General features: G+C 47.4%; 8 protein-coding genes across 8 annotated transcripts; 3 read left to right on the top strand and 5 right to left on the bottom strand.

Annotated features, from left to right (window-relative positions):
- Positions 1-204: 204 nt before the first annotated feature.
- On the bottom strand, positions 205-1,717 carry N7529_003401 (uncharacterized protein; the record flags this gene model as incomplete). The annotated part of the gene is made up of 6 exons (XM_057238928.1): positions 205-494; positions 621-671; positions 722-1,241; positions 1,325-1,368; positions 1,423-1,447; positions 1,565-1,717. Coding segments are annotated over 6 exons (1,083 nt in total), but the record flags the coding sequence as incomplete, so codon positions are not given.
- Positions 1,718-3,098: 1,381 nt separating this feature from the next.
- N7529_003400 (Mechanosensitive ion channel family) lies at positions 3,099-6,022 on the bottom strand (the record flags this gene model as incomplete). The annotated part of the gene is made up of 2 exons (XM_057238927.1): positions 3,099-5,288; positions 5,375-6,022. The coding sequence occupies 2 exons, from the start codon at positions 6,020-6,022 to the stop codon at positions 3,099-3,101; spliced, it is 2,838 nt and encodes a 945-aa protein (XP_057101538.1).
- Positions 6,023-8,181: 2,159 nt separating this feature from the next.
- Positions 8,182-14,403, bottom strand: N7529_003399 (protein kinase RIM15; the record flags this gene model as incomplete). Its single annotated transcript, XM_057238926.1, has 2 exons — positions 8,182-13,785; positions 13,852-14,403. The coding sequence occupies 2 exons, from the start codon at positions 14,401-14,403 to the stop codon at positions 8,182-8,184; spliced, it is 6,156 nt and encodes a 2,051-aa protein (XP_057101537.1).
- A 2,601-nt stretch (positions 14,404-17,004) lies between these two features.
- On the top strand, positions 17,005-19,581 carry N7529_003398 (uncharacterized protein; the record flags this gene model as incomplete). The annotated part of the gene is made up of 7 exons (XM_057238925.1): positions 17,005-17,106; positions 17,172-17,556; positions 17,608-18,014; positions 18,079-18,287; positions 18,348-18,455; positions 18,566-18,576; positions 18,635-19,581. The coding sequence occupies 7 exons, from the start codon at positions 17,005-17,007 to the stop codon at positions 19,579-19,581; spliced, it is 2,169 nt and encodes a 722-aa protein (XP_057101536.1).
- Positions 19,582-19,947: 366 nt separating this feature from the next.
- N7529_003397 (Glucose-methanol-choline oxidoreductase) lies at positions 19,948-20,289 on the bottom strand (the record flags this gene model as incomplete). The annotated part of the gene is made up of 1 exon (XM_057238924.1): positions 19,948-20,289. The coding sequence occupies one exon, from the start codon at positions 20,287-20,289 to the stop codon at positions 19,948-19,950; it is 342 nt and encodes a 113-aa protein (XP_057101535.1).
- Positions 20,290-21,726: 1,437 nt separating this feature from the next.
- Positions 21,727-22,303, top strand: N7529_003396 (glycoside hydrolase family 131 protein; the record flags this gene model as incomplete). Its single annotated transcript, XM_057238923.1, has 2 exons — positions 21,727-21,861; positions 21,926-22,303. The coding sequence occupies 2 exons, from the start codon at positions 21,727-21,729 to the stop codon at positions 22,301-22,303; spliced, it is 513 nt and encodes a 170-aa protein (XP_057101534.1).
- A 298-nt stretch (positions 22,304-22,601) lies between these two features.
- On the bottom strand, positions 22,602-23,402 carry N7529_003395 (SDR family oxidoreductase; the record flags this gene model as incomplete). Its single annotated transcript, XM_057238922.1, has 1 exon — positions 22,602-23,402. One exon carries the CDS (start codon positions 23,400-23,402, stop codon positions 22,602-22,604), a length of 801 nt encoding a protein of 266 aa, XP_057101533.1.
- An 827-nt stretch (positions 23,403-24,229) lies between these two features.
- On the top strand, positions 24,230-26,171 carry N7529_003394 (uncharacterized protein; the record flags this gene model as incomplete). Its single annotated transcript, XM_057238921.1, has 4 exons — positions 24,230-24,354; positions 24,405-24,521; positions 24,726-25,187; positions 25,247-26,171. The coding sequence occupies 4 exons, from the start codon at positions 24,230-24,232 to the stop codon at positions 26,169-26,171; spliced, it is 1,629 nt and encodes a 542-aa protein (XP_057101532.1).
- Positions 26,172-26,642: the final 471 nt, after the last annotated feature.

Raw genomic sequence — 26,642 nt, 5'->3', positions numbered from 1 at the left:
TTGCATGGAGCATGGAATGGAGTTATATATTCGCAACATTACTGGGTGCTTGGGGGCTAAGGGTGAGTCGGTTAAATTCGGACACAATATCACTGGATCATTCACGGATGTCACTAAATTTTGTTTTATTTCCTTTTCCCTTGAATCTCCCTTTGGTTTTCTCTTTTCTCCATCAAAACCGTCAATACCAAAGGGACACATCCCCTAATCAGCACTCAACTCTCTCCCCCTCTTGACTGCTTTTTCCGGCCACCTTTCGTAGTCTTTCTCGAGGACTGCGAGATCCTCACGAGCCTCAGATAACTCGCCCTCTTCCATTCCCTCGCCGACATACCAGTGGACAAACGCGCGCTTGGAATACATGAGATCAAACTTTTTATCAATGTGACTCCACGCTTCGGCAATGGCGGTTGAATTCGATAGCATGTTGTCTGAGCGACCGACACAAGCGAGTTCATCATCAGGACGATGCATCAGCTTTTGGTAATTAATGCCTAGCTTGAATCCGGTCGGGCACCATTCAAACTAGCTGAAGGTGCCCCGGGTCTTGAGGGCGTGTACGGCCTGACTGCAGTCGTGAGGGACTACATCTCCCTTATAAAGAATAGCGATAGCCATACACTTGCCATTTCGTGGATCGCAGGCAACTATCTGATTGTTGGGCTCAAAACCTGTGAACCGGTCAGTCTATAGAATCATCTTTCGTAAAACCTATACGAACACTGGAAAGTGAGATCCTGCACCTTCAAACTCCCATGAGAGCTACGCTGGCTGCTGATCACTGGAGCATATGAGATCAAAGGATAGTAAATCCGCGGATGTGGCACTAAGTTAGTTTTGAATTCAGCCAGATCGACATTAAGTGCACCGTCAAAATCAAAGCTGGAGATGATAGAGCTCACCACCTGGGCAATAAGAAGGTTCAGGTGTTCAAATCCAGGGCGTGGAATATCCAGGTGACGGCGGCAAATGTCGTACACGGCTTGGTTATCAACGTAAAACGTGCAGTCGGTGTTTTCGATCGTGCTGTGTGTGGACAAAACGGCATTGTAGGGTTCCGCAACAGAAGTGGCAGTTTTCCCGGATGGGCAGATCGAGAATTCAAGCTTGGACTTGCGGCCATACATATGGGTGATATGCTCCAGTAGCAGTGAACCGGATCCAGACCCTGTCCCACCACCAAAGGCGTGGAAGATCAAGAAGCCCTTCAGAGATTGGCAGTTCTCTATCCTAGCATTAGCCTAAACCGAACCCCATTTTAAGGACCCTTTCCAGGTTCAGATTGCGGTGAAATACCAGCTACGTGACAAATACTATCAGTCACGGCTTCCAAGAATTCCTTTCCAACAGTATAATAGCCACGGGCATCTATTGACTGTTAGCTTAGCATGCTTCCCATCGTTGATTAGTCCAGGGACGTACAGTTGTTTGTAACATCTTCTTTCCACTGATTAACTGGTCTGGATGAAACAGATGACGGTGAGTGCCAGTCCGGATTTCATCGATAGGCCATCAGCATTAGCTGTGGTAGATCTCTTGTTATCGTTTGTGGTCTATCACGTACAGAAGGATCAAGATCGACGAAAATGGGAAGGGGCATATATTTGCCGTTCGAGGTTTCGATAAAGAATTTTTCATAGGAGCCGCTCTTTGTATCTTCATCAGTAACGTTGGGGTTGATATGGCCATCAGGCTCAAGGCCATGCTCAAGAAGATACCTATACAGCCTGGCCAAGGTGGATGTGGCAGAACTAGTTGATTTTGGTTAACGACACCATTGCCTTGATTTTTGTCACGCGGATGGAGTGAGATTCAGCGTGTCATGGAATGGATGGAGTGAGCCGCATTAACAAAGAGAAATCATACCTCTCCTCGCATGATGAGCTGTAGGGATAAACGTCTTCGAAAGGTACTCCAAGTCAGGACGGAGGAAGCGGGGAGGTGATGATAGAAGACGTGGTCAGGGACTGATATCAAACACCAAATATCTCAGTGTTTTCGTTTTCTATCAGCCTGTCTAACCTCCTAAAGGCATGTTGAACTCAGCGGGAATGCCATATTGTTTATATCAACTTCAATTAATATTATACTGATACAAATTCGGATTCTTTTAAGACTGGTTCCACTATATACATATACTCAATTATAATCCATGGGCAAACAATTCTTTGAAGTGAATGAGCCACTCTATATTCCACTATCGTTTAAGGTAAAAGTCCTAGCCCTGGGAAGTTCACATCGTGCGGTTATCAAAGCCTAGGGTGGTCATCTTCCACAATCTGGCCCTTCTTTATAATCGTGTTACTGCCAACCCGATCAATTATAGTTAGTTAGCGCATAAATGTACATTTATGTAGGCAGTACAGAACGGACATTTCTGTTTAAGCTGTAACGTCTCGTTCAACTATGGACAAGGAGAAACTATGGACAAGGAGACAGAGAGTACAATCCTGGTCATACTAAAATATTTCGCGAGCCATTAAATCATATAATAATCGGAAGGACTAGCAACATCCTACTGGTTGCTTTTCAAAACAAGAACAGACCTTTTCAATGTTAATCCAGCGGCCAGTGTAAGAAGTGTAAGAAGCTCAGGCTCACCTAGGCACTAATGACCTAGTTATGCAACCTTGTGAACTAGAGATTTCGAAGGTACCTAGGTACTCAATGAGATTAATCTCACCGTACGGAGTACTCAGTATAGCTGTTATCATGTTGATCAAATAAGCCTTACCTTACCGGAACCTCCTTACTGAGTAAGACTGGGAGAGTAGGATTTTCTTTATGAAGGGGAGACTCTTCAATTCTATACATGTTCATTAGGAAGTCTGAGATATATTTCTATAGGTCACGGAACATCGGGCCGAATGCTGTATATAAACCAGAAAACCGGCAGTAAATGACGGAGAAATAATTGTAGACAGATAAAGGGATGGATATATACGTATGATAGAATGACAGATTATAGTTCGATGGGGACCCAAAAATCAAGATGGATGATATGTAGTGAAAGAAGGAAAAGAAATGTGAAAATGGTCTATGGTCAGTCAAGGAGGAAAGACAATGGTCAGATCAGATCATGGGAAGGAAGGTCTGAATCAATTTGGATGCTCCTTCGCGCTAGAGAAAGCCGCCGGAGGGATTTCAGTAGGCGCATCAGAGCGACCTTGTTCCATCAAGTCATCGCGCTCGTGGCTGATGCTACTGCGGTGGTGGAAGAAACGATTCCGGCTAAGAGATGACTTGCCGCTGCGGAAGCTGTGAGCGTCGGTCGACCGGCGACCTTCCTCTGGGTTGGTAGGAGCACTCAAGTTCGAAGGACGGCGATGGCGAGAAGAGGAGGTACGGCTCCGGCGTTCTTCTTCTTCTTCTTCGGTCTCTTCCTGGATGCGGCGCTCAGCGGCATCGCGGTTGGCGGTGCGGACGACATCATCGATACGAACACCGCGATCTTCAAACACATCTCCCATGATATCGTTGGATGCCATGTTGGACATACCCAAGGAAAAGTCGACGTGCTTGCGCTGCGAGATGGACGGACCACGAGCACGTGCGGTTGCGGTATTCATACCCTTGCGAAGAATTGATGGGTGACGAACAGCGCTGCTGTTGCTGGTTCCGGTGTTTTCTGGAAGGTGGCGGGATCCACCTGACATAGGGACCTCTTCGGCTTCGATCGGTTCTTGCCGGTTGTTGTGGGAGTTGCGCTCATTGCCATAGTTGACGTGGAAGGGGATATCGAACTTGGCACCCTGGAGGTTCATGCGTGGGCCCTCGATACCAATCTCCTGGAGGGCAACCATGAGCATACATATGAATTTGTTGCGACGCTGGAGACGAAGACCCTCGTTCTGCCAGTTGGATTTATAGAAAAAGACCACGTTGAGTGTGAGCGAGAAGTTCTCGGTGACAGCACGCATTTCAGTGAGGATGTTGCTCTGGAAATCACGCTTCTCGCTGCGCACAAACTCCAATAGTCGCTGGCGCAAGCCATCAAGCTGCTCGATGGTCGTACCGTACTTGATGATGATGGGCACAGCCTCGGCGAGCGCGCCCGACCGGCGCTGGTTCAGAATGAAGAGCCCGTTGAGATAGCTGTTGGGTGCCTGTACCACATGGCCCTGCATCTTCTTGAACTCGGTGTATAAGAGAGTGATTTCCTTGACGAAGTAATCATCACCAAGACCGGCATCACCCGCGTTGCCATAGATGGTTACACGATCACCAACATCGAAGGGGTGCTTGACAAAAACGAAGATAACCGATTGGAGGAACTCCTGGGCAGTGGCAGAGAACAACCAAGACAAGGCAAGAATAGCAGAACCAGCAGATGTGAGTACACCGGCGGCCGAGGTTGAGATGAGCGACAAGAACACGATCAACACGATCACGAAAACGAAGAACATGAATACATCATCCAGCTTCGACACAACGGAATCCAGATCCTTCAAAGAGGCAGTGATGGATTTGCGCTCGCGACCAATGTCTACACAAACAGCTTCCAATTCTTCCATGGAGATGTCACCATTCATGTCACGATCGAACATGGTGAAGGCAGCTTCAGCTTCCTCGCTGTCTTCGAACGCAGCCTTCAGATCACCACCAAACACGGTGTCAAAGCCATCTCTCACAAAAGTACGGTACAGACGACGTGCCAGAACTTGGCAGCCTCCAGTAGTGCGCAGAAGTGTCAGAATGACCTGGTAGGCATCTGTGCTGCGAGTAGCCGTGCGACCGGTGACATCAGCTACGACCGCGCCGGCCACATCGCCAACACGGTTTCCGACCTTGTTCAACGCGCCTTTTGCTTTCTTCTGGGCCTTGCCCGCGTAGTGCATTGGTGTCTTGATTCCAGTCGGTTTTTCCTTGTCGTCTTTCTCTTCGAAGGCCTCGTCCTTGTCGGTCAACATAGAGCGCGAGTGCTCATACAACTTGGTCAAACTGCCAATCTGGAATTTGTTGATTTCGATACGGTCGGCATAGGTTCGCAGGTGGAAACTGATGGCGATAAGCTGGATGAGAATCTTTTCGATGAAGTTCAGAATAGTCCACACGAAGATCACAATAATAATCTTGTTGAGGGTGTTTTCCCAACTTCTAGTAGTCTTATCGCCATCCACATGGTGATTCTTCATAGTAGGCAGAAAGGAAATCTCGACACCGAGCCACCAGAAAAAGAGTGCCGCGTGAAGCTCGAGTTGTTTGGCCATGTCGCGCCATTTCTTTGCGTTATTCGTGAATACACTCGCCAAAATACCAACAATCGGAGGCAAACATTTGCCAACAAGCTAGTGCAATAGACAGATCAGTAAAGGTCTCACGAGAATGTTTTTTTTTCCTTTCTTTGTTTTCTTTCTTTTGTTGTTCAACTTACTCGTCCTGCCCAAAGAGTCAACCAGACAATCTCGAGCCAAATTGAGAACCACATCAATTGTACACCTCCAACGCTAGCATTTGGAAATTCGAGAGCGCCGACCAGCAACGGAATCAAAAGGAGAAGGACCACAGGGGAGATGTAAGTGACGTAGCGCACGAGGAAGCTGGACTGGTGTAGCTTCTTAACAAAGACGGCGATTTGAGTATTGGGCTTCTCGGGAGGCTTGTAAATTGCAGCCTTTTCATGCAGAGGGTTTGTGGCCTCATCGAACTCGTCGACTTGCTCCGAGCGACGCGAGCGGGCGCGTTTAATAGAGTGTTCTTCGTCCGGTTCATGTGTTGAACTTGAGGTCATGCGCTCGGCTTGTAGGAGCATCAAATCGTCCTCGAGACGAGTGGCCTGCTCCCGACGCGCAGATGGTGTCCGCATAGGCGCATGTTCATCATCTTCCGGGAGATAATTGGTGTCAACCTTGAGACCGCCTTCGCGACCGATAGCGTCACCAATCTCACGACCAATCTCACGATCGGCATCAGGTTCAGTCACATAAGTTCCATCATCGGAGGTAGGGGAAACATCCGAGTCTTTTCGTTTATCCTTGGACTCTCGAAGGAATGTTTTCCGTTCCTCCACGGGGGATGACATCGTGGGGGGAGGGGGGCACCAGGCCGAAGAATGTGGGTAGTCGATGCTGGGAATGCGGTAGTTTAGGTATAAGACAGACACTACACTTTTAAGAATAGAGAATGAAAAGGAAAAGAAAAAAAAGGTAAAAATAAAACGAACAGGAGGTAGAGGTAGAGACAGGAGAAGAGAGATAGAGAGCTCTAAGATCGAAGAAGAGAAATAAATGAGCGATGATCGAGTTGAAACCTGGTGGAGTTGCGTGGATCCAGCACTGAACATAGTCTGGACCGCGATGTCATTTTATTTGGTTTCTTTTTTTTTATTAAATTTGTTCATATATACGGAGTATGTATATTTGAAGATATTTTATTAGAGATTTAGGGGATTTCAAGAGAAGATCTATTCTATTCATACATACATACATACATACATACATACATACATACATACATACATGCATACATGTATGAAGTATTTTGAGAGGTACATATGTGTGCATATATGTACACAGAGAAATAGAAGTATCAAAAATAACACCAAGATCCCTAACATCTTCCACTTACTTACACTACTCCGTACGTTGTAAAATCATTGTACAATAAGCTACAAAGTTGTACATCATACGTATATCCTCCACATAATTTCATACGCAATGCATTTTATGCATCCTTGGCAAAGCCTCGGCCAAGCATCAACTTCATACGACAGGCCCATCACGGCCCGCCAACGTTTTGTTGATCCACCTAGGTGGCGAGAGGAACGTTAAAGGGGTTTCCATGGAAAGGCAGATAAAAATTGTTGAATTTTGAATCTTTCATGGACTTGACCCTTCTCTTATACCTAGGTAGGTATGAAGTTCTAAACAACCAAGCCCTAAAAGAAAAGTACATTAACCCTAATAGGCCTTTATAGATGCCAATATCAAGATGAGGTGCCAAGGACCGCCACTTTTTACGCCCCTGCGTCAGGGGACAATTAAGAGATTTGTGTTTATTCTTTATCTATTTGACATGGTCTAGAATTGTGCTCCTGTTTTTTTGACTTTATGCGGATAGTATCTATGTCTATATTTCGTTTGCATATTGTTCGCTCAATGCCTACAACGTATTGGATTCTGTACGGGCTTTTCAAGTATATTTCACTCACAGAACTACAATCTTGGAATATTTACTACATTACGTGGATAGCGGGGAACATGCGATCCGATCGATCTTTGTGACAAATGTGCGTCGTTGTGCTTATGGTGCATATACAGAGCCAATGCATTCCCCGGTCGGTCGCCTCGCTACAACATACCTCTTGGCTAACTAATTCCTGCGCTCTGATAGAACAACTTCTCCCCTAGGTACTCCGTAATCATGCCTGCAAGCATGAAACTAAAAAGTTTGGGTCTTTGTATGGACCGTGTATGTTGATCCTAGCCATTTGACAGCGCCACTGACATTACCCGAGGTCTTGTTTAGCAAGATCTCCGTGAATCAGAGGGGTTAGTGTCCAATTGTTTCACAGCGGAATACTCAGATGTGGAAACGGTCGATCAACGCCCGGGCGGGAGTCCAGAAGTAGCACGGGCCTATGATACCGGGTCAAAGTTTCTGGATAATTTCATATATTGTGTCCAGCAGAAAAAGTTTGAAAAAAAAACCGATATTGAGGTTATCCTGCGTTACTACCTAGGTATATAGCTGCAATTTTGTTATATGAGAGTGTCAAGCAACATCTAGTTTAGTAGCTAGGTATTTTCCAAGGTTCTCGACTGTGTGCGAACATCTTTTTGCTACATAGAATATACCAAGTAAACAACTCAAACATGAAGATAGGGAAAAAAAAGCAGCGTCAAGCTGGCGTTTTGATTTCAATAAGAAGAATATCAAATGTAGACTACCATCACCGTAAAAATGCAGAGGGCGAGGGAAGAAGAGATAAAAAAAAGAAATAAAAATACCGGAACACCTTGCTCCAAGAAAGCCAGACAAACATTCAGACATGAGAGACGTGAGAGAATGGATATGGTAGAATATCCACAGGGGATGATGTGCCCGGGACAATAGATAGACACAGGAGAGTTTACAGGGAAGACGAGTAGGTGACAATATGTAGACAGAAGGGAATGATATCGCAAAAAAAAGAGACAGACAGGCATACAACGCTTTTGCACATAAACTGAAGCACAGCGTCTATCTCCTGAACGCAGAGCTCAAGTCTGATCGGTGTCGTTCGGGTGGGCGAGGAGTCTGCTCGGGATCTAGGCTAGGAGAAGGATGAAGAGGTCGTGGTGTAGCCTCTGAGTCGGGGGTAGGACTGGGACTGCATTCAGTGTCCACACCAGAACCGGCCTCTGGAGTCAGGCAATTTCCGGAGACTTTGACTTCCGGGGTGATGGGTGGAGCGGCGCGATGAGACGTGGTGTTCTGAGGCAAGTTCCAAGGAGGTGTGGTTTGACCTTGACTCAACCTTGCTGGACTGGCCTTGGACGTACGTTGATGGACAACTTCCGAGTAGATTGAGGTATCCTGGTGCCCCAGAGATGGCCGGTTGTGTTGAAAGGGATCACCCGACCTGGGAGGTGAATCTCGAGGGCTGGCCGGCTCTTCGCCTTCCGACTCCTCTGGAATGCTGAGGGCCTCGAAACGCTCCTCTAAGCTCGTGCTGGCAGGGGAGCCTAAAGACCCATCGCTATCCTCAATGTCGGCCGACTCTGCAGCTTGGTACCGAAGAGCCTCCCTCTCTTTCTTCAAGAGTTCCTCACTTCCACTGACAACACTGCCTCGACTATTGGTTCGCATCATTTCAATTCCCAATTTAGAACCAGGGCGACGGTTCCTAGATGGTGGACTGCGACGTGTCTGGGAGTTTCCAAGCTCTTCGTCTTCATCGTCGCCCGACTCGGCGCCCTCATAGCGTTTCTTCTCAAGGGATTCTCTTTTGGCGCGAATCGCCTCACTTGAACGTTGTTTGCGAGGTGTAAGTCCACCCGCTGGATCCATGGCCGCGGGCGCTGACGTGGTATGAAGAAGATAAGGCGCGGGAAGAGCCTTGGAATCTGGACTACCAGGGTAGGCAGCCGATTCTTCTGAAATTCCCAGCCCATCTTGACCGTGGTCCCAATCATCTGAGTTGCGGTTGATTATTACTGGAACCTCCTCGGGTTTGAAAGAATCCATCTCGCCAAACACGCTGCTGCTAAGTGAGTCATCACGACTAGAACCTCGATAGGAGCTAGGTGGGTGAAGAACAAACCCGGAGGATGCGGAACTAGGACTGTCCTCGGTGGTGGGGGGGTTGGTATGAGCACTGGAGCCCGGGACCGGGACGGGCTGGAAGGGACTGTAGTCTGCCGGAGGAGCTTTCCACATGCACCATTTGGACAGAGCTTCTGTAAGCTTGGGCAAAGTTGGGGGCTTCTGGATTAAAGCATCGAAATTGTGATTTTCTGGCAGGTCTTTTAAGTAGCCCGTGACAGCGATGATGGGAGTATGTCTGTTTGCACTACGCGTCTCGCGAACCATTCGAGCGAAATCAACACCGTTGACTTGAGGCAAGCGATATTCAGTCATGATAATATCAAACTGAACCTCACTTAAGGCATATCTCACGGCTTCGGCACCATTTGTGACTGTGATGGTCCGACATCGAAGCTTTTCGAACAGGCGCTCCATGACGAGTCGGGAGACAGGATGATCCTCACAAATCAGTACGTCCAAAGGACGAAAGAAGGGCCCTTCCATGATGTTGATTTGCGACAAACGTCGGGAGCTTTGTCGGCGCCGCTGGACCTTCAGAAGTGCTTTAGTGCGTGGATCTTCATTATCAGAAGACGAAGGCGAGATGTCAAAGAGTTGACTCCTGCGCTTGTGATGGTGGGGTACGAATGGTTCTTTGGAGAATGAAGAACTATCCCCATCTTGGGAACCAATTGTATGAGAGCGAGCACGGTTCGCTGGGACGCTGCCATGGCGCTGGTTATTTGGCATCTTCTCGGGGGAATGGGCTGAAATTCGGTTGGGTTTGACGGGAGAGGATGCAACTGATCCCAGTCTTAGATTGGGCATTCGGCCCTGGTCAGCAGAAGAAGGCTGGAAGGTCCCACTTGACTGGTAGGATGCTGATGAAGAACCTGAAGTTTTGCGCCGTTCCTGGTTGGTCCCAGTGCTGAATTGGACTAGGAGGGGAGAAGAGGGTTGCGACGGCCTGCTTGGAGACGAGTTTGTCTGACTCAGTCCAGATGGGGAAGAAGGCCGGTTGTTGCCCTTATTCTGCGACAAGGTCCGCTGGAGCGACATTGGAAGTGGACTCCCCTCTAAAGATGGCTGCGATGAACTGACAGGGGTTTGAACTGCCGACGATGGGTTGGGCTGTCGATGCTGCGCCTGCATGGCCTCCTGACGCATCTTCTGGATAACATCTTTGTTTGCCTTCTCCAACATGGGAAGATTCTTGAAATTGAAGCTCCCAAAGTCATCAGCCAGGGCCGGCTCGCTCAATCTCCGACTTCGTGAATCACGAGCGTCACGAACATGAGGAGGAATGTGCAGTGGCATCAAGGGTCGTTTCGTCGAGTTTACCTGGGATCTGACTTTGAACAGCGCATCATGAGGACGGTCTGGGCCAGCAGCAGCTGATGGTTGTGGCGAATTCTCGTCTTCCAACTCCTCTGCAAAGGACTGCAGAGTAGCGCCACGTGCGTCAAAGTATTCCGTATCCTCTGGATTCTCAATGTTAGGGACAAACTGCGCTTTATCTTCTAACAGCGTAGTCCAGTTGATCTCAGATAGCCACGGGTGACTACGAATCTCTGCACCGCCGTTTGGATATCTCTCCTCGACATTGGCACCGATTCGTTCACGGGGATCAAGGGTCAGGAGCTTGTTCATCAAATCCAATGATTCTGCCGAGGTGAACTCCTCTGGATCATCGGGCCAATTGATCCTGCGATGGAGGATGTTTTCAAACACTTCATCCGGCGTTTCCGCGTTGAAGGGTGGGTAGCCAAAGATGAACTCGAACATGATGCATCCCAAGGACCACCAGTCACTAATTTCATCTTGCCCGATACCGTTGATAGTTTCAGGGGCCAGGTAATCGGGGGTGCCAACGAAACGCCGATCGTGATCTTCAGGGTCAAAAAGAGCCATAACTGGAGGCATCATACTCTGCTGGGGAGGAGTGTTTTGCGCGAGGGGGTTGCTGAATGTTGGTTGCAGAGGCTGAAGGCGAGGTGATTCACCGCCCTCACTTTGACCCTCCTCTTCCACCATGCTGGTTGAAAACATGCTTGGTGATGACATCGTAGGTTCATGGGTATTGTCGTTCAGCGAAAATGTTCTGAATATTCCGTTGAGGCCATCACTTCCCATACTATCGCTGCGGTATCCTGAAGCTCGACGAGAGCTCTGGCGACTCAAACCACTCTGATTGAGGCTAAAGTAAGATGGTTGGGTGGCATTGGCAGACACTTCCGGCGTAATCAACGGAGTTGAGCCAGGGGAGGAGCTGGCCTGGAAGTCGAATGAAGCAGAACGAGACGACGCAATCGAAATTGCACGGGGGAAAGAGCCTTGCTTCAACAGATCCGGGGCAGATTCATCGGGGTTCTTCAAAACTCGTTTCTGACGACCGACCAATCCCATACGAGAAAGTCCAAAGTCAGTCAGCTTCAGATGACCCGTCTGGTCGATCAAAAGATTATCGGGTTTCAAATCGCGATGAACAATGCCGCGATTGTGAAGGTGCTCAACACCCAAAACAACCTCACCAATGTACTTTTTAGCCCATTCCTCGGGGAGGCCACCAAGAACCTTGACAAGCGACGAACAGTCACCTCCATTGAGGTATTCCATCACTAGATAGAGATACTCCTTACTAGAGAAGGTCCAGTAGAGTTTGGCAACAAAGTCACTCTCCCCTTGCCACATCATGATGGCACGCTCCGCTTTGACATTGGTGACCTGGTTCTTGGCAATCATATCTGCCTTTTTCAAAACTTTCATGGCATAATACTCACCAGTGGCTTTCTTCTTGACCAAGTAGACACTGCCAAAAGCACCCTTGCTGATCGGCTTGATGATCTCAAAGTCCCTGATCGACAATGGGGCGGGTCGAGGTTGTTGCTGGCTCACCGAAGGTAAACGTGGAGATGGAGGTGGCCTCGCAACGTCTGAAGATGTGGCTGAAGACTGCCTCCGATGGTGGCGGCAGTGGTGAGCCAATTCACTTGAGTATGTAGAAGGGGAAACTATTGGTGACGGTAAGCTTTCACCTCCGCTGGACATTCGAGGCTTGGGCATGCGCAACGGGGAATGCGGACCGGAGACTCGAGCGGGGGAATGCTGCCGGCGAGGAGAGCTCGATAGCCCAGGCAGCACCAAGCTCCTACGCTTTCGATCAAAGCTCCTCTCCGATGAAGGCGAGTCTGTTCTGATAGCTCCCGGGAAAGCAGACGAGGGTAGACTGCTGTCGCTACTCTCGCCGGCGTCAATTTCAGCAAGAGAGAGACCCAATCGAGAAGGCTGCGATGTACCCAGAAGGCCAGCGGCACTCTTGTGTGATCGCGGTGTGGGGCACTCCATGGGGCTGTTAGAACCTGTTGAAACAGCCGCCGAAGATGGCCTGCGTTCTGATTGTGAAAGCGATGACCGATCGGGCGAATTACGCATTGACATAGTCAACGCAGATGTTGGTCGTCGTGGAGACGGTGCCGCTGGCTGTAGCTTGGGTTGCAAGTCATCGCTTATTGCCTGTGACAGAGACTCATCCTCGGCGAAGTTGCTACCGGTGTCGTCTGGGGCCACATAGCTCCCAGGAGTAGTTTCTGGGGCTACTTCTTCATCGGATGAACATGAGGAATCACTGAGCTGGCCAGCAGCTATGCGCTCCGCTTTGCTGAGTGCGGCCCCAATGCACTCCTCGACTAGCACCGTGTATTCGATTCGAATTCGTTCGGCATATTCAACAATTTTGCGATGACGTACAACGGCATCAACTTTGGCCTTAGCAACCTGTTCGGTGTCTGCTGACAATGCAGCTAGGCCCTGTTCCTGCTCTAGTGTGTTGGCGCTGGGAGACTGCCATTGAAGCACCTGAGAGATCCGGGACTCAGATTGTGGTGACAACGTTCGGAAGTCCTCTCCGTCTGTCCGGGAAGATTCTTTGATCATTGGCATGCTGATTTCAAGTGAAGTATCGCATAAGTCGAGTACGAGTTCCACGATTCTAGCCAGCGGTCTGCGAACAGTAAACGAACGAGGTCGGCCGGGTATGGCAGCAGAGGCGGAATGCTCTCTCGACCGTGGTGGAGTGCCTGGTGCCGAATTACTGCTCGATACAGGACCAGAAGATGGGGCAGAGCCAGCAGGAGAAGGGCCGATGGCCAAACCCTTGTACTCCGCTCGGGCAAGAGGCACTGGGTTTCCATTAGCACTGATCAATGGTCTGCCTTGTCGAGCCTCCAAAGCATCCAACACCTTGACAATGACATGACGGTGTTCATTGAGATTTTCTTGTGCAAGCTGTACTTCCATTTCAGCCCGATGTTCCTGCAGGCACAGATCCGAATGTTTCTCGAACCACCATGGGGTGATCTGGCGCTCGCAAATACGACAAAGGACGGGGGTCGGGGCAGGGTGCTTGGAAGGATCGGGCTCTGTGGCCGCAGCTTCGGCTAGCTCAGTCAGGTAGTTTGCCAATACTTCTGCTCCAACGCCCAAAGATTCCACCAGTAAGGGCGGCAGATCTATTGTCACTTCTCTCGGTTCGGTAAGCGGTCGTAGCATCCACATGGTCTATAATCACAGTATTAGTGGCATATAAGGTAACGGTATCAGGAACAGAGCTGTCAAGGAACTCACATGGCCAGCTTCATCATCTGTCCGGTCATAGACCATGATTCCCTGGCCCTCCATATTGAGCACATTATGGTTATGCTCATCTTGAGGATTCTCCGCATCATCGTTTATGTTTTCGCAGCCGGTTCCAATCTGGGTAGCCTCGGGCGACGGTTCAGGTGAATACTTTAAGACTGAGTCCGGTCCCATCTGGACGGCAAAACGAATAAACCGACTCCGCGAGTCATCTTGCCTCATCGACTCAATTGCATCACAGAACACGTCCTTATTCCCGAGTAGAATCTCGGAGATCAAATGACCTTCCACTGATGCGGGGGACGAGCCGACAACCTGCTTCCACGAAGGGCTGACCCATTTGATGCGACCTTCCAAATCCATATCCACGATAATGTTCAAGGTCTGTTCCGCCGCTTCCTTCAAATCTTCACGTTCCTCTCGCATATCATCACTCAATGTTCGAACCATCTTCGGATCGATGTTCCGGGCCTCCTGCCGTAGCGCTGTTACGGCCGGAGGCGCAAGGAATTGTGGTTTGGGGAAGGCATTGCTGGCCATGCTGACTCGCTCGGCGACCGAGCGGGTTCGAGCTTGCGAGGGTGGAGGGATTTCACAGGTCGAAAGATAGGGAGAAATTGACGAAAGAAAATAAAATAAAATATGATTCAAGCAGGACCGTCTGCTGGGGGCGCGGGTGCCCTTAAATCGAAGTTATTGATTCATCCGTAGCATCAACTGGCCATAGCGATGTTGCAGCTATCGGGGAAACGAGTCAATGGTCGAGAATATGACAGTCAACCAATCCACCGTTGAATCCGTGAGTTCAGAATGTGTCAAGACAACTTTCTGAAACAAGTTTAGGCGGAGGATAACGGGAGCCGTGTGTCTCTGCGGGGAATGGCGCGACAACGACGCGCTGGATCATGGACAACGTCAACCCCAGAGGAGGCTGACCCAAATAGGGAAACAAAACTAATATCAAGATGATTAACTTGAGAAGTAGAAGATAATAAAGAGAAGGGGAAAAAAGAGGTTGGTGGTGGAATTTTGGGGGGGGGGGGGAGACAAGGAGTCGAGGGCGGTGATTGGTGAGAACCTAAGTGTTTCCTGCACTTCTACGCCTTTTTTTTCTCTCTAAATCTTTACTCGAGTTGTTATCTCAACATATTCTGTTATATATATAATATAGAAGATAGAGGAGATATATAGGTGTGTATATGTATATATATATAAAATACTTTATTGGTGTACTTGAATTAGTATCTCGAATTTTCTCTAATTATTTCATACAACGTACTGGGCACGGAGTACAGAGTATATATTTCCTCTGTCCTCTACATATATTATTTATTCCACGTCATCTCATAGTACAATTTCATTTTCAAAATTGACTCTGAAGGTATACATTGTAATCATATACATACCTAGGATACTTTTTTTGTTTGTATGTGTCTTTGTGCAACACTTTTGACTCTTAATTTATGATGTTATACTCCCGCCTCCAAATATGGAGAACTCAATCCCTTCATACCATATTCCCCCCATAGCTAAAAGTGAAAGAGAAAAAGAAAAAGGGAAAAAAAAGAAAGAAATTGTTTAAAATGATTGATTGATTGGACGCCGGATGTGGTTCCTAGTTCCCCATATGAGACCCCTAGCTGCTAGGTACAAATGACTAGTAGTATTGTGTAGGTGCATATGATAATAACAAGTAAACCTGCATATAGTTGCGCTGGTTTTCCGTGTACAAAAATTGGTCCAAAAATTGGTCCAAAAAGTGTCTTTCATATCACCCTAGGCCGACTACTGCGTACATATGTGGGTAATAATACCTACTAACTATAGGGATTAAAACACTTTAACACTCAGTAAAATACAACGTATATGACCAAGTTTTCAGCAACAAATAGTAACGGAATGTTCGGGAGCCACACTTCTTTAATTTAGTCCACGGATCTGCGGGGTATAGTCAGCTGATGGATATTGACTTCGAATTGGCTGTTTGCGGGCGTTTCAATGGCCTTTTTGAAGGCCATAAAATCTCGGGGTCAGATGCGGATTGGTTGCTTTTTCCTAGATCGTTTGTTGGTGACCCCATATTGCCCAACTGAATTTCATTGTGAACAAGTGGAACAGTGGAACTTCTTGAATCAAGATCTGCCGAACGGAAATCAAACAGAACCAATAGCGTACACATTATAGTGTCATAATTGTCGCCTCTCCTCCCGTCTATGACTTCAGTGACTCCAGGGGTCTAACACACCATCAAAAAAGTCCATGGATCTGCAATTTTGACTGGCGCTGACCAAGCTAGAAACTACTGTAAATGTTGATACTCCCCGAGTAAAACTTTACCATATTCCCATCTGGCATTCCAACCATGTCTATAGCTAGTAGTTGGCTGCATTGATCTGCGTTCTGTGGGCCTGTAGCAAGGCAGTACTAGACTACATACGTGATTTAATGTCTCCTCTCAGTGACAAGAAACAATCACGTACATCAGAGAAACCTTTTCCGCTTCACTCATTAGTATAACTAAATAGAGCGTGATGCTTACAGTAGATACAATGCTGTATCTTCTAGCATACTACATCATATATCTTCTACATATTCAAGGTAGTTCAATAATTATGGGCAACAAATTCTGAAATTTCAAGCTTAAAAGATCTACTTCGTACCTAATCACTATATACTTAATTAGTACCTAGATGGCTCAGGCCTTCTTCTCCTCCTGATGATGATGATGATGGTGCATACCATATACATATGTGACTTGTCCGCGAGCGAAATATATCTCCCCATTGCTTTCGCAAAACAACTCTATTTAACATAATGGAAATCGCAATTTGTCAAGGTAGACTTCAGCTCTACTAGTTAATCTATACTGCCTTTTTCAAACCATGGACCCAGAGATCGTAGCCGATCAAGGTAGATAGGACTTCCATTGACACCTCAGGCATGAAAAGCAAGTTTATGGCCTGAAGAATAAGGTATTAGTTATGACCTCAGGCTTCAGTAAGTTAAGGTGTCAAGGTGTCAATCTCCATTGCTTTGTAATGCCAAATCAAACGCCCAGCAGATCCATACATCCTAGGTAACCAGACACTGAACAGTCAAAATAGACCGGGAGAATTTCAACCTATCTTATCTTATCCCATCATGCCACCCGCGGTGCCGGCAGATGAGACTGCTAGGCGCAGGCGACCGGGCAGAAAGTATACGTCCCGAGCTTGTCAGGCATGCCGACAGCGAAGGGCCAAGGTAATATAAGACTCCATCTATGGATTATACAATATGCAAATAAACTTATACTGACACGAATTCAGTGTGATGGTGTTCGGCCATCTTGCTCTCGTTGCATCGACCGTGGTGTTCAATGTCAGTATTCTACTGCAGAGGATGGACGGCAACCAGCACCGAAGTCCTACGTAGTTATGTTGCGCACCAGAATTGAGCTTTTAGAGCGCATCTTGCACTCTCACGGGATTGACCCTGATGCTGCCATTCAACTCATCACTGAAACAAACGACAACCCTGACAGAGAGGCCGAGACAAAGTGGGCTCCGGCCTGTTCCAACGTGGATGATGACCTGAGTGCTACGTTTGACGGCGCACTGACACTAGACGAGTCACTGAACTTTGACCAAGATGGTGAGGTGCGGTATTTTGGACCAACAAGTGGGCGGTTACTGTTTCGCTCTTCATCAAAAGGTGAGTAGTCGGTTGTGCAATCTCACACAGAAGTTTGCTGATCATCCCCAGATTCCCCAAGCGACGATGCATATCAGCCAGACAGCCCTTACACAGGGACTTGTGAAAACCAACCCAATGGGTGCACAGAGTTACTAGAAGCAAGCTCGATATCAGAAGAGCTCCGATCCCATTTGATCGACTTGTACTTCGAATGGGAGCAACCATGGTTCCAAATGGTGAATGAAAAGCTGTTTCGAGAGTCTATGATGAATGGCGGAAGATATTATAGTCCGCTGTTGCTAAACTGCATTCTCGCTTTAGGATCGCGATACTGCGACCGGATGGAAGTGAGATCAGATCCAACTGATTCAAATACGGCAGGAAAGATGTTCATTGAAAAAGCCGAAAAGTTAATACCGAACGATCTCAGATGGCCCAAGATTACAACGATCCAGTCACTAGCACTTATGGGAATGGTGTACATTGCAAGTTCTAGTAAGACAAACCCTGGGAACTTTACGGAGAACTAATATTCTATAGGCCATGGGGTCCGATGCTGCTGGATGGCTTCATCAGGGCATGGCTAATCGCCTAGCTCTAGACATGGGATTCAACATGGACCCCTCTGTTCTGTCGGGAGCTGTGGCTCTCCCCCCATCGAGATTGAGTTGCGTAGGCAGATTTATTGGGCCCTATACTGCCACGATAAATTGTCTGCAAGCTACACAGGCAGAGTTTGCACAGTATTGGTATGTTGTACTGCAGGGACTATATTATTTCTTTGAAACTGACTTTGAATGGTCGCACAGGACTCCCAGGGAGTTGTCAACAAACCATTTCCTTTCTGTGCCTCAGATGATCATCTACCATCGGCGAGTGGCAATGGCCAATTGCGAGCTGCCTCCCAAAGGGACGTGGTACAGTTACATCGGGCGATGATTGACTTGTGTCGCATATTCGAAAAAGTTCTTCTTTCATTGTGAGTCTAGATGATCACTTGCGCTATCTGACACCGGTAACTGACCAGTGTGGAACCCGGTAAGATGGTCTCCAAAGCCACTACTCCAGAACAAACAACGCTCTGCATTTTTTGAAGCTTGCGTGCTTGAACTCAAGACTTGGTTCTACGATCTCGCCCAGGAGTTAAAAATCGATCGTCCATCGGGTCCCTCCAAATTTCCTCACACCTACACCTTGTGCATGGTTTACCATACTGTGTGCATCTTACTTTGCGTACCGTTTCTGAACCATCAATCTGATTCCCAAAATGCCAGCCGCACAGATCCACAGATCCAACAAAACAGGAACCACAAAACATCGCAGGATGGCTGCAGAGAAAAAGCTATGACTATTTGCAGTAATTCGGCCCGGGCAACGTGCATTGTTGCTCAAAAGTACAGACAGACATTTGGTAGCTTTAAGCTGAGCCCGATAACAACCACCCATTGTATGCTCTCAGCGGCTTTGATTATAATCGAGAAATGTTGTGTCGATCCTGCCATGAAAAATGGAACAGGAAACCAAACCCCACGCGGCCCATCGCCACAAGCAGCGGTAGGACTATGTCTCCAAGTTTTGCGCGAACTTTCGACATCCTGGAACATTGCGAAGCGTATCGGACGCAACTTAGAGAAACTCTATTGCCAGCGACTCGATTGCGATGTCGATCACATGCCACCCGCTCCTTCGCTGGAATGCAATGTCCCATGTGCGATGTCATCTCAACCACCAGATCTCAATGTCTGTGCAGGGCATACAGTTCAACAATCCGAGCCAAACCATTGTCTCTTGGACACAGAGAGACTCCATCTTCAAAGAACCCTTCTGACTCCTCCGCTTGCCAACCTCAACTGGTTTGATGTTTCTGCTTCAAGAAATATCCACGAAGGTCACTTGGATAGCACAGCTGGATTTGGGGCTACAACTAATCCCGATGAGATGTTTGTCAACAACCTTGGGTTTGCATTCTCAGCGGATTCTCTACCGAGCGACTATAACATGTTTGATACGCTCAATCAAATGTATTTGGAAGACATATGGTGACATTACAAATATAATGAGTTTCATCCTTGTTTCTCTTCTGCCGAAAATTGTTTATCCTTGGGCATCGAACATTTAGGGATTACTGGCTTTGGTTCATTGGAAATGATATTAGCTGCGATCTTTTCTGCCAACATGCCCTGAGATTCATTAGGACCGAGTTCATTCATCAAGAAATAAAATACCCACAAAGTACCGATTGGGGATGACCTGGCGGGAGGATCGGAAATGCTCTAGCGTCAACAACCCGCAATTTGTGACACCAAACACTCTCGCTCGGTTATCAAGCACAGCCATAGTGTCATTTTGGACGCCTCTTGCATGTGCAAGCGGCATGATAAATTGACATAAATGTGTCTTTAATGATATCTAAAGTCTCGGTGTCAGTCTGATTCCGGGAGCCGGGGAAGTACTCTTGCCGATAAGTACTGGCGCCATCGCTTTGGTGCGGAAGAACTCGTGAGCACGCTTATAAGCTGGAATAGCAACCTTTTGGTCAGTTTCCGTCTCCAACCAATTCGGATCTATCAGTGGAAAATCCGCCTTATCATCCGAACGGATTGTGAAGTTTCCTCGTGAAGTTGGAGCTACCAGGACGTCGGCAATGCTGGCATATTGCCCACTTCGAGGCTGCTGCGCATATATTCCATTGCCCCCAACAAGCCGCATTCCCACCTGGTTGAGGAGATACAAGAGGTCGTTGTCTAGCATCCCTAATGTAGGTACATCCACTTGGTAAGATGGACCGAAAAAGACATGACCCCACACCGGGCAGATCAACAATGAGATCAATACCATATGTATGGAGGACTTTGGCAGGACCAATACCAGAAACCATCAATAACTGTGGTGACTGGAATGCACCTGCCGAAATAATCACTTTCCGCGATGCGGTCAGCACAACGTGATTGCTCTGTTAAACAATCACCCCGTCGCTCGATGCTGTGAATCAAGGATAATTCTTTTAAGCATCGCAAACTGATACACTGTCCACGACCCGCTTTGAATCCGGTTTGCAAAACCGCAGATTCCGAGCTGCTTCTCGATGCATCCGCTTGTTGAATGACCATTGTGAGAACTGATGACCCATGAAAGTGCCGCTGTTGAAATCTGGCACCTCTTGAATGCCAGCCTCATCCAAGCCCCGTTTTGCTCAAGTGGAAAATGGCGTGGCATTCTTTGAATATGAGACTCGCAATGGATTTCCACTACGGACAAATGCGGAGGCGTTGCAAAGCGGAGTTGAATTAACAAAACGGATTCTTATGGGGGTTGAAAAGGAGACAGTCTTTTTTTTGCTATATGAACAAACGGAAGGCCGGGCCGAGGATGCGATCGGTGCTTATGCTGTACTTGGCATCGTTTCAAGTTATATGACGGAGTTTCATCTTGCACACCCTGTCTTGCTATAATTTTCATACATACTGGTAAATCTGCGACTTGATTCAGCTTGTACATCATACACAGGGTATCTCTTACGAAAATGTGGCATTTGAAGGCCTAAGTGATGCCCATGTAATAGGGCCCAGTCAAACAAGCGCTGTCAGGATCAGTATTAATCTTGCATGTGGTTATAGAGCCTTGGGTCCACGAGATATTCTATAACAAGCTATCCTTTATTTACCTCAGACTTCTCCATGTTTCATCACTTCCGTTTCCTATTCGGCGAGTACTCCGTGGTAGGAGGGAAGTATATAAGATGTCGTTAAATTGCGCATTTGTTAAGTCATGTTCACTTATCGCCACACTTCAGATCACACAAGTTGCAATAAAATGTGGACTTTCACCTGGTTAATTTCACTGTTTATGGTGGCAGAAGCCGGTGAAGTTTTATGGAGTGGATTTTTCAATGAGTCCGCAACCGTCGCCGAGTTCGATAACTGTAAGTTAGTGGCTAAAATTACTGGGGTATGGCTCTGATTTGCTAGGGTCATGGTCCAACCAAATCGGCAATTGGCAGTGGTATATCCATGGCACTGCAGCCACCGACCAGTATCTGGGTCTCTCGCCGGATTACAAGAGCCCAGCCGATACGAGCGATGCACAAGGTATCCGGATCACGATTGTAGGGTTTGACGTAAAGCTTGGAGTGCCACCAATGAAGCTGACAGCGGTTAGGACGGCACGTCGTTCTGGAATGGACAGACAATGGAGCGCTCCGAAATCATACCCCAAACGAAAGCAGATCTGGGAAGCGGCCATCTGTTTTATCATTTCTCCCTGAGTACAGCGGAGACGAACGCCCCCAACCCAGGGTTTGAACACCAGATCGCCTTCTTTGAGGTACCATATAACCATACCCATTGTATCAACAAATAGCGCAGCTGACAGAAGTCTGCTGACCTAGAGCCATTTCACCGAGTTGAAATATGGTCTGCTCAGCGGTGCCTCCGGTAACGAAGACAACAACCTCCGGTGGTGTGTTGGTGGGACATCGTACTGGGCGACCGAACTAGAAGCAAAAACGTGGTATAACTTTGCCTATGACATCGACTTCGACGCACAGACTGTCGGTCTGTGGGCATCAAATGAGTCTCACCCCTTGACGCAAGTTGTGGCCGGTGTCAGTGCCTCGACTTCGACTAACTCGGCGGATTGGCACATCGGCGAATTGAGGCTCGATAATGGAGGTTCGGACCCGGCGGCAGAGGATTGGTTTTGGTCCGGTGTTTTTGTCGAGCAAGCTCCAATCACAGCTGCTATCGCAGGCCCTGAAGTAAATTGAAATGCTAGCTACTTTCACATGAGGTTTCACAACGAGAAGCCATTGAGAGTGGAATGTACTCAGTAGAAGACAAACGATCCAAACAAGTGCAAACAGTGCAAACAGTGCAAACAGTGCAAACAGTGCAAAAGAACTGCAAATAGTACACATGAAGTCATAATGGAATCAAGCAAAATGTATCCAATCAAACAAGGAGAAGGAAAAGAAAAAGAAAGAAACGCACTTTGAACAAGTCAATTGAAGGAGTATATCATAAGCTAAATCATTGAAGGTCGTTTAATTTTACAAAATAAATCCTTTACCGCACGGTGTAGCCACCGTCGATAAGCATATCATTGCCAGTCATGTAAGTGCTGGCATCGCTGACCAGATAGACGTAGGCACCCTTGAGCTCCTTAGCATCACCATTGCGACCCATGGGAATCATGGAGTTCCAAAGATCTTGGATGTCTTGCGCGACGAAATCAGAGAGACCGGTGTCGATGTAACCGGGAGAGATGCTGTTCACGCGAGCAAAGTCACGCCATTCGTTGGCCAGCGACCGAGCAAGGTGAATAGTGCCGGCTTTGGCGACATTGTAGGAGGTTTGTTCCTGAGGGAAGTTGGCGATATGACCAGACATGGAGGAGGTGATGACGAAGCTGCCGGTTCCACGCTCCTTGAAGTGGTGGCCGACCGCCTTGGCGCAATGGAAGGTTCCAGTCAAATCGGTCTGGATCACTTCTTGCCACGCCTCCACGGTGCCATCAAGAATACCGCTATCGGCAGTACGGCCAGCGTTGGCAATGAAGGCATCAATTTTGCCAAAGTCCTTGATGACCTCCTTCACAAAGCCGTCAACGCTCTCCCAAGTGCTCACGTCACACTTGTAGGCCTTGACCTTGACTCCGTATTCAGCTGCGAGCTCTTTGGCGTTCTTCTCGCCGCCCTCGGGACGGGAGGAGTATGTGATGGCCAAATCGGCGCCCATCTCAGCGCAGCCGCGAGCGGCTTCAATGCCCATTCCGCGGGCGCCGGAAGCTCCAGTTACAACAACCACCTTGCCCTTGAGGCTAAGGAGGTCGAGGAGACGGTTGGCCTTGGGAACAGGGATAGGCATGGTGGAAGATATGTGTAGAGATGAAATGTGGTATAGAGGATAGAGAGAGAAGAAAAGAAGTATGGTTATTGGAATTGAGTTAAAACTATGGACATGAGGCCGAGTTAAATACACAATATTTTTGTCCTCCAATGACTTCATGGTTCTACTTTAGCGCTGACATCAGACAATCTTCTACGGGTATAGCCCACCTGCGCCCGGCTCAATCAGGTTGATATGCAGTATCCTTGTTCTAACATGTTCCAGCTTGGCAGATCCAGTAATGATATGAAATGACTTCAATTATGACAATCTAAAGTGGATACGGATATTGGCCGAGCAGTGACATCATGACTTGAACTGGGAACTTGCCTTTCATTTTTCTACAATATTATACTTACGTTGTATGGAGTCTAGGATTCTCTTATTTTGTTCACCGGGGTTAATCAGTAACTGATATCACGATCAGGTCTTCATTGAAAACAAATTATAAAACACTATACGTAAGTCATTTGATAATTTGCTTGGCCTAGAACATCTCTAAAGAGCTGTGTACAACGCATCGCTCGATTTTTAGGTTTCCCAGTACTACTGGAACTCTCAATTAAGAGGGTAGGTAGTCCACGGAATATTTTGTGGGGTCCTTCATAAAAAGCGTATGTCAAAAGAAAATAGAACAAAGAGAGAAAGAAAAAAAGAGGTTCAGATATGACGAAGACGACAGGCATCATGAGCTCAAAATGTAAAGTCGTTGACTCAGCATTGGAATGGAAACAAAAGAAGCTCTTAAGACCCTTTTGAAAGCTTCCCAGATATCCTAATAGCATTTTTGGTTGTGAATTGCAAGTATGGAGAATCAAGCGGAGGGAATTCCTTCTACTGAGCCAGTTCGAGAGGGTGGGCCGCCTATACAACGATCATCTACAGCGAGTACTCTGCATCATAACGAATTTGACGATTCATTTGGGTCAAGGTAAGACTCAAAATTCCAATAAATGATCTAGCTGAGCTGATCATGGGCAGAGTGCGATCATTTTTCCACCGAGACAGTCATATCGGTCATGTCGGCCGTCACCCTCTACGTGGTAGCCAAGATATTGAAATCCATACGTGGAGTGGTCCTGATGACCCGGATAACCCGTAAGTTTGAGGACCATTGTTGTGAGGGCAGCTTCATTGACGATCATAGGTTCAATTGGAGCAACAAATACAAATGGATCCTGACACTGACTATTTGCTTCATGTGAGTTAACCATTGGTTTACAATGTCTCGTTTTCTTCGTTTCTTTCTTGTTCTTCTCTTTTCTTTGATTCTTTGATCAAACCGAATCTAACCATTTTAAGCTCTATTCTCACAGGTTTACCGGCTGGATCTTATGGCGCCGGAAATAACTACATGGAACAGCAATTCCATGTCCAAAATGAACCTTTTCCCAACCTTGCATGGGCCACGACCTCGTGGAACATGGGTGCTGCGTTTTGGCCGCTTATCTTTGTTCCGCTTACTGAGTCGTCGGGGCGTATGCCTGGCTACTTCGTGGCATATTTTATCCTTGTCGTCTCGCTTTTCCCTTCTGCGTTTGCACAGAACTTTGCCACACTGGTCGTTACTCGATTCTTCGGTGGTGGTGCGTCCTCAGTATCAATCAATATCGTAGGAGGAAGTATCAGCGATGTCTGGTATGGTGACAAGGCTCGGAGCTTACCAATGTCTCTATTTGGTTTCACTAGTGTCGTTGGAATCGCTTTAGGTCCGTTCATCGGAGCAGCGATTCAACAAATTCATAAAAGCGACCCATGGAGATGGTAAGGCTCAATCTTTACTTTGTCGAATGGAATTTGACAGTTTGCTGATGAAATTACAGGATTTTTTATATTCAGATCATCTATAACGCGGCCTTGATCCCGGTATTCTGGTTCATTCTTCGCGAGACCCGTGCCGATGTCATCTTAAAGAAGAGAGCTAAAAAGCTTCGCAAGGAAACCGGTCGCCCAATCTACGCCGAAGCAGACTTGAACACCACAAGTGTTTGGAAACTCATGCAAGTTTCGTTCGAGCGCCCGACCCGGATGCTAGTCACCGAGCCTGTCGTGATTTTCTTTACCCTTTGGGTGAGCTTTGCGTGGGGAATTCTATTCCTCTTCTTCTCGAGCGTCGCGCAAACTTTTAGTGCAAACTATGGTTGGGATACATTCCAAACTGGTCTAGTTCAACTAGCCATCTCAGTGGGTGCTGTGATAGGCACAGTATTCAATCCTATTCAGGACTGGATCTATCTCAATTCTGCTCGCCGAAATCGGGACCGCCCTGGGAAAGCAATTCCAGAGGCTCGGCTGTACACTTCTATACCGGGGAGTCTTTTATTTGCAGCTGGGCTCTTCTGGTATGGTTGGGCCAGTGTCGGAAATGGATCCGTTCATTGGATTGTTCCAACACTTGGAATCGGGTGTACCGGAGTGGGGATTTACTCTATATACATGGCCGTCGTCAATTATTTGACTGATGCTTATGAGAAATATGCGGCATCGGCATTGTCGGCTGCCTCGCTGGGTCGTAATACTTTTGGTGCCTTCCTCCCCCTCGCTTCTTTCGAACTGTTTGACACACTGGGATATGGCTGGGCTGGCTCTTTGCTTGGATTTGTCGGAATTGCCCTCTCGGTTGTTCCTGTGGTGCTTGTACTGAAAGGGCCCGAGATTAGGCGTAGAAGCCCTTTCATGCGTGAATCTATGTGGGATCCTGGTGATGATGTGGAGAAGGATGAGGCTTCAGGAAAGACGGAGGTGTGAAGGCACTCCTCTAGTGTGTGAATTTGAATGATGCTTCCAACGCATGTATGATGCTTTCGGTTTACACAGTTGGACCATATGTATCTGCAAGTTTGCCGGAGTGATATTTTGTTCTGGCTCAGCACCCCACCCTTTATGTCAATCAAACGCGAATATTGTGGGGTGAGTCCTATCTTTGCTTTCAATGGCAAAACAGACATGGAAGGGCTGCATTAGCTATGCATACAATTATAGAATATGGCTTAGCTCTTGCACTGCTTCACTCCTGCCCAGGTGGACTCACTCTTTTCAAACAAAATCTAGGCAGCGAGCTATTGCACAGCACGGAGTACGTTGGTAAAACTATGTCCTAACACAATTACGTCTTTGATCATGGCTCATCTGTACCTGCAATTGAGATCATATGTGGAAGTACATAGTTAAAATCGTTCCCATATGTATTGTCTTGCGGTTGCTAACTACATAGATTAC

This window comes from Penicillium soppii (assembly GCF_028829465.1).
Source record: "Penicillium soppii strain IBT 18220 chromosome Unknown utg000003l, whole genome shotgun sequence".
NCBI classification, from domain to species: Eukaryota; Fungi; Ascomycota; class Eurotiomycetes; order Eurotiales; family Aspergillaceae; genus Penicillium; species Penicillium soppii.
This window is presented reverse-complemented; position numbering and strand designations above follow the sequence as displayed.